The sequence below is a fragment of the Myotis davidii genome, unplaced genomic scaffold (assembly GCF_000327345.1).
Source record: "Myotis davidii unplaced genomic scaffold, ASM32734v1 scaffold175, whole genome shotgun sequence".
NCBI lineage: Eukaryota > Metazoa > Chordata > Mammalia > Chiroptera > Vespertilionidae > Myotis > Myotis davidii.
The window spans coordinates 3,405,377-3,412,021 of record NW_006286972.1 but is presented as its reverse complement, the minus strand read 5'-3'; the positions used below and the strand labels follow the sequence as shown (position 1 = coordinate 3,412,021).

General features: G+C 54.8%; 1 protein-coding gene across 2 annotated transcripts in view; it reads left to right on the top strand.

Annotated features, from left to right (window-relative positions):
• The first annotated feature begins 3,496 nt into the window (after nucleotides 1-3,496).
• Nucleotides 3,497-6,645, top strand: part of COL6A2 (collagen type VI alpha 2) — a 17,802-nt gene continuing 14,653 nt past the window's right edge. Inside the window, exons 1-6 of one of the 2 annotated variants that reach the window (XM_006758776.2) lie at nucleotides 3,497-3,687; nucleotides 3,880-4,478; nucleotides 4,714-4,734; nucleotides 5,498-5,563; nucleotides 6,347-6,400; nucleotides 6,483-6,527. In XM_006758776.2, coding sequence (XP_006758839.2) covers nucleotides 3,501-3,687; nucleotides 3,880-4,478; nucleotides 4,714-4,734; nucleotides 5,498-5,563; nucleotides 6,347-6,400; nucleotides 6,483-6,527 — 972 coding nt within the window. In that variant the 5' untranslated portion in view covers nucleotides 3,497-3,500. The remainder of the gene's footprint in view (nucleotides 3,688-3,879; nucleotides 4,479-4,713; nucleotides 4,735-5,497; nucleotides 5,564-6,346; nucleotides 6,401-6,482; nucleotides 6,528-6,645) is intronic. The other variant, XM_006758775.2, reaches the window with a different exon arrangement.

Below are 6,645 nucleotides of genomic sequence, written 5' to 3'. Positions count from 1 at the left end.
TAAGTCTTGTTGTAGTTAAGCCTTGATTGTTGTAGGTAATACTGCAGAGGATTTGACCTCCAGGACAACTGGTTGTGAGGATCAGCTGTGTCTGCAGTGGGAGAACTTCTGTCCTCTAGGGAGGTGCTAATCTAGCCTTTGCCTAAGGCTATCCCGCAAATGCCTCTGTGCAAGGCTTGGGCAGGGCGGATCCCAGGGGATCAACAGGGCAGGTAGAGTGAGCAGTTATGGCTGCTCTCAGTCCTGTCCCCGGAGGCTCTGCCTCTCAGAGTCCCAGCAACCGATGCAAACATCGGAGAGAAAGCTGCCCTCAAGTTCCGACCATGCCAGACAGTCCCGCTTCTCCTGTTTGAGTCTGGGTCCCCAGAGACTCGCCCGGAACTGGAGCTCAGAGCCTGAGACTCCCTCCGGATTGAAACAGACAACCGCACCCTCAGCCACCAGCCCGCTCCGCACGCACCTCCACACCTTTGTATTTTACTTCCGCACTGTGCCTCCTCTGAGTCTCGGTATGCTTTTCTCTTTCCTTCTAGTTGTAGAATTTCCCCTCAGCCAGCCTTCCTATGGTTCTGGGTGATGTCCAATCCGCCTTTTAGTTGTATTATTGACGTGGTTGTGCGAGGCAGCAATCTCCGGTGTTTACCTATGCCACCATCTTGGTTTCTCCCTAGGTTGCTTTTTGAGTCACAATTTTCTTTTTAATTTTTATGAAGTCCAATTTGTCTATCTTTTCAGTTGCTTGTGCTCTTTGTGTCATATCCTCGAAGTCAACACCAAATCTAATGTTGTGAAGATTTCGCCCTGTGTTTTCTTCTAAATTTTTATAGATTTAGATTTTACAGTAGGCCATGACCATTTTGAGTTCATTTTTATGTATGGTGTTAGGTAAGATTCCACCTTCATTCGTTTGCATGTGGATATCCATTCGGTCATGACACCCTTGCTGAAAATCATTTCACTATTTTTGCAAGGATCATTTCTGGACTCCCTATTATGTTCCATTGGTCTGTTATCTATCTTTATGCCATTACCACACTATTTTGATTATCATAGCTTTATAGTAAGTTTTGAAATCAGAAAGTGTGAGTTCTTCAGCATTGTTCTTGTCTTTTAGGATTGTTTGTGTTCTTTGAGGTCTCTTGAAATTCCTTATGTATTTTAGAATGGATTTTTCTATTTCTGCACATTGACGTTTTGATAAAGATTGCATTAAATCTTTAAATCACTTTGGTAGGTATTGACATCTTAATATAAGTCTTCTAATCCATGAATGTGGATTATCTTTCCATTTATCTATGTCTCTCAGGAATGTTTTATAGTTTTCAGTGAATAAGTATTTCACCTCCTGGGTAAAGGTAATTCTAAGTAGTTTATTCCTTTGATGCTAGTGTAAATGGAGTTGTTTTCTTAATTTGCTTTTTGCATTGTTTATTGTTAGTGCACAAAACTGCAACTGATTGTTGAGTGTTGACTTTGTATCCTGCTACTTTGCTGAATTCATTTATTCTAAGTTTCTTTTTATGGGATCTTTAGGGTTTTCTACATATAAGATCATAACATCTGTAAACAGATTATTTTATCTCATCCTTGCAATTTGAATGCTTTTTATTTCTTTTTCTTGCCTAACTGTTCTGGGTAGGACTTCTAATACTATGTTGAGTAGAAGTGACAAAAGTGGACATCTTTGCCTTATTCCTGATCATAGAGGAAAAGCTTTCAGCCTCTCACCATTGAGTATGTTTGTTATGGATCAGGGTGGGATACACGGCACCCCTCTCCCCCATGGGGGCAGCAGGGTGAAGGGTACTGGAGGACAGAGCTGGGCCCACATCCGGTGTTCAGCTGTGAGTGGCCTCCCTGACTAAGATCCCACAGTGTCCATTACCAGTGGTTGATGTCTCTGGACTCGTTGGCTCTGACTGTCCCAGCTCAACTCCCTGTAACTTCCAGGTTCTTCAAGGCCCTGGCCTGCCACTCACGCTACCTTCTCAGCCCCATCTCACCGTGTTGTCTCTGCCCTCCTCTTGAACCAGCCTCTGCCTGGCCAGGAGCTCCCTTCCTGTGGCTGGCTTTCTGTCCAGCACATCTGTCAGCTCCTGCAGGAAGCCCTCCTGGATTCCCTGGTGCTTCCACTGAGCTTGCTTTGATCTTGGCAACTGTCAAAGCCTACATACTGGGTCACAGCCATTACTTGCAGGATCGTGGTCTCTTGTCCTATCCATGTCCCCATGTCAGGGAGGCAGGGTCATGTCCTGTTCACCCCTAACTATGCCAGGACCAGCCCCTCTCACCGTAAACCCCGGTGAGGTAACACCTGCCCCCTCCCCCATCCACCTCCTCTCAAACATAAGAGGTTCCCGCAGCGGGGATGCCCCTAATTGTGCTAAAGTGCCCTGATGCCTGTTTCCCCCAAAGCTCTCCAGGCACCGCCTCACACCCCCAGTGCGAGGGCCCAGCCAACTAGTGCTGCCCCCACCAGCAGGACCCCGAGTTCCTGGCAAGGCCATAACTTCTTTGGGCCTGCCCTGTGGTCTGGGAGCTTTGAGAGGCAGCTTGGGGGCGGAGGGGGGGGGTGGTAAGGTTGCAGGGGTCTCCACCAGAACATCTGAGCCGAGCCCCTTCCCCCCTTCCCACAGAGAGTTCTCAATCCTCTCACATCTGGTCCCTACGCCCAGCCAGCCCACCCAGCCTCCAGGTCCTCTCCCTGCCTGTGTGGCCACCGGATGGGCCCGGGCACAGGGAGCAGCAAGCGACGGGGAAACAGATCCGTGAACACCTGCCAGGACACAGCCATTGGCTCTGGGAAGGCCCCCCAGTCCCGGGCGCCCACTGCCTGCTGGCCCCTCTATTCCACCCCCAGGCCTTTCTCCCTAACCCAGTGATGGCGAACCTTTTGAGCTCGGCGTGTCAGCATTTGGAAAAACCCTAACTTAACTCTGGTGCCGTGTCACAGATAGAAATTTTTTGATATGTGCAACCATAGTAAAACAAAGACTTATATTTTTGATATTTATTTTATATATTTAAATGCCATTTAACAAAGAAAAATCAACCAAAAAAATGAGTTCGCGTGTCACCTCTGACACGCGTGTCATAGGTTTGCCATCACTGCCCTAACCAGTCAGTGTGGGGTCATTTGGACAAATAGGAATCAAGTACCGCGGCCCGTCCCCACCCCAGCCTGGACCTTACTCACCCCTCCCCCGCTGCCTTTCCTCCAGGTCACCCCCAGCTGACCCCTCTGCCCTGCCCCCAGCACCCTCCCCAGGGTCCTCACAATGCTCTCAGTTCCCAAGAATCGGGCAGTCTCCCGACGGAGGCTCCAGGGCAGGGGCAGCGGTGAACGTGCTAATCCCACCCAGAACTGAGCCCAAAGCCCGCAGTCTCTGTGCCCACTCAATGCTTGTGGCCCATCCAGGGTCCCTTAGCCCAGGTGCTGGCTGACCCTCAGTGTGTGCCACCCCCACCGTCGGGACCAGGAGGGGCTCTAAGACCCACGCATGGCCCTCTGTCTGCAGCGGCTGCTCTTCCCTGTTGCAGGACGTCAGGGACCACCCACCGGTGCTGCCAAGATGCTCCGAGGCTCCCGCTCCATCCTCCTGCTCTGGGGCCTCCTGGGGACCCTGCATGCCCAGCAGCAGGAGGTCATCGCACCCGAGACATCGGAAAGAGGCAGTAACTGCCCAGGTACAGCCACGGGGCCGGGGCTCCCGGGTGACCAAAGCGGGCAGCAGGGACAGCCAGTTGGGAGCTGGGGCCCAGCGTGTAGGTGAGGCTGGTGTGGGGCAGAGCCCAGGACCACCCGTGCGCACAGAGCCCCAGGATGGCTCACCGCAGGCCCTCTGTGTGCAGCCCCCTGACTCCTCCTGTGTCCCCCAGAGAAAGCCGACTGCCCGGTCAACGTGTACTTTGTGCTGGACACCTCGGAGAGCGTCACCATGCAGTCCCCCACCGACAGCCTGCTCTACCACATGCAGCAGTTCGTGCCGCAGTTCATCAGCCAACTGCAGGACGAGCTGTACCTGGACCAGGTGGCCCTGAGCTGGCGCTATGGCGGCCTGCACTTCTCCGACCTGGTGGAGGTGTTCAGCCCGCCGGGCAGCGACAGGGCCTCCTTCACCAAGGGCCTGCAGAGCATCCGCTCCTTCCGCCGCGGCACGTTCACCGACTGCGCGCTGGCTAACATGACCCGGGAGATCCGGCAGCACAGGAGCAACGGCGCGGTCAACTTCGCGGTGGTCATCACCGACGGCCACGTCACTGGCAGCCCGTGCGGTGGCATCAAGATGCAGGCTGAGCGGGCCCGCGAGGAGGGCATCCGGCTCTTCGCCGTGGCCCCCAACAGGAACCTGAACGAGCAGGGCCTGCGGGAAATCGCCAGCACGCCCCAGGAGCTCTACCGCAGCAACTACGCCACCATGCTGCCCGACTCCACCGAGATCGACCAGGACACCATCAACCGCATCATCAAGGTCATGGTGAGCGACTGCAGCGCCCCCTCCTCCCAGGTCCACCCACTGGGTGTGGGGTGGGGAGTGAGGTGCAGAGCCCTGGGACCTGGTCACTGGGCATCAGTGACCCCCTTGGTGAATGAAGCGGGTGAGCTCTGGTCAGGGCCCTGCCTTCTCCGATGTCCCGCGTTCTCTGCTGGATGCGGAGCTGCCTGATCACCAGCTCGTGGCTAACCAGGGTTTCTCTCTGTCTTTTCTGCAGAAACATGAGGCCTATGGAGAGGTGAGAGGCATTTCTGTCCATGCCAGCCCCGCCGGGTGTGCCCTGGGGCCTCTGAGGCGCTGACCCAGCAAAGATCACACGCCTCGCCTTGCCAGCTCCCTGGCACTCCCCGGAGGCAAGGGAGAGAGACCCCTCTGCTCCACGTAGGGCCTGAGCCTCTTGAGTTTGGGACAAAGGGCTTCTGACCTGAACCAGGATGTTTAAACCCAGGAGGTTGGCATTAGGGTCACCCACTTAGCACACACCAAGTGGATGAGCGTTGAGTTTGAAGGTGGCTCTCTGGACTGACGGGCTCCATCCACCTGAGCCAGTCCAAGAGAAGATGGGCAGCGATTGGGTGCCCAGCACAGGATCTCAAGCCCTGGGTCCCTGACATGGCCCCGCTCCTGTGCATCCCAGCTCACAGCCCAGGAAGGAGTGCTTCCCACTCAGCTAGGCTCCTACAAGCACACCCTCCCCTAGAAAGCTGCTCTCAACACAGTGTGGTAACACCCAGGCACAAGGACTATTAGCCTAGCCAACCGCTATTGAGTCCTTGCTACTGTCAGTCATTGCTCAACCCAGCCTCGGTTTCCAAAACTCAACTAGAGCTTATGTAGAGCCCCACCCTGGTGGGCACCTCCTGAGCCTGGTCCTTCATCCAGCCCCGTGCTCGGGACGGCCCACCCTCAGCAGGCCGGGGACCTGGGCAGTATCCTCCCTCCTCTCTCCCTCCCTCTCACCTGGGACCCATCATTCTGGCCTCACTTCCTTCTTGTTTCAGTGCTACAAGGTGAGCTGTCTGGAGATCCCCGGGCCCCCTGGCCCCAAGGGCTACCGCGGACAAAAGGTAAGCTACCCAGACCACCCTGGGGTCTGCCCTGCCCGGAAGACCCTGCCCCTTCTTGAACTATGAATTCAGGGCCAACTAAACCTCCATGGGCGCAACACTTCTGACCCGGAAGGAGCTAAAATTCCATTTTTTTTTAATATATTTTATTGATTTTTTACAGAGAGAAAGGGAGAGAGATAGAGAGTTAGAAACATCAATCAGCTGCCTCCTGCACATGTCCCAGTAGGGATGTGCCCGCAACCCAGGTACATGCCCTTGACTGGAATCGAACCTGGGACCTTTCAGTCCGCAGTTCGATGCTCTATCCACTGAGCCAAACCAGTTTCGGCTAAAATTCCATTTTTATCTACTTTCTTTTAAATGGCATTTTGAGAAGAGTAGGGGTACTTTTTAAGTGAAGATTTGCCATTAAAATACTCTTATAAAGTAATCAAGTTGGTGTCTTGAGCAGTGTGCCCTCGAGGGTGGGTGCCGCTTAGGCCGGTGTCGCCGCTGCAAAGGCCTGGCGGGTGCCCCACCCCGGGGCTGTCCGTCAGAGCTCCGAGAAACAGGATCAGAACGGGCCCTGGTCTGACAGAGGCCAGGGTTCTCAGGGGCAGCTGGCCCTACTCTACGACGTCTCCGCGGCATTGCCGTCGTCACCTGGGTGGGACCAGCAGCCAAGTCACTCTAACCCTGAGATTTACTCTTCCACCTCCCAGAAGCCAGTGACAGGGTCCCTAGTGCCCCACCCTGCCCCTCCCTGCCTTGGTTTACCCCTTTTGTGTTGTCTGCTTGCAGGGCGCCAAGGGCAACATGGGGGAGCCTGGAGAGCCTGGACAGAAGGGCCGACAGGTAAGTGTCCCCCCACCTGCTGCAGCAGCTCCTGCTCTCCAGGCTGAGGTTACACCCACGGCCCTCTGTTCTTTTCCCACAGGGGGATCCAGGCATTGAAGGACCCATCGGATTCCCAGGACCCAAGGCAAGTTGCCCCTGACTCTGCCCCAGTGGCAGGGGACTTGGGGACAAGCCCAGGGCTGCCTGGCTCCAGGTGGGGCCAGCCCATAGGATCGAGATGTCTCTGGCCCAGCCAGCCCTCC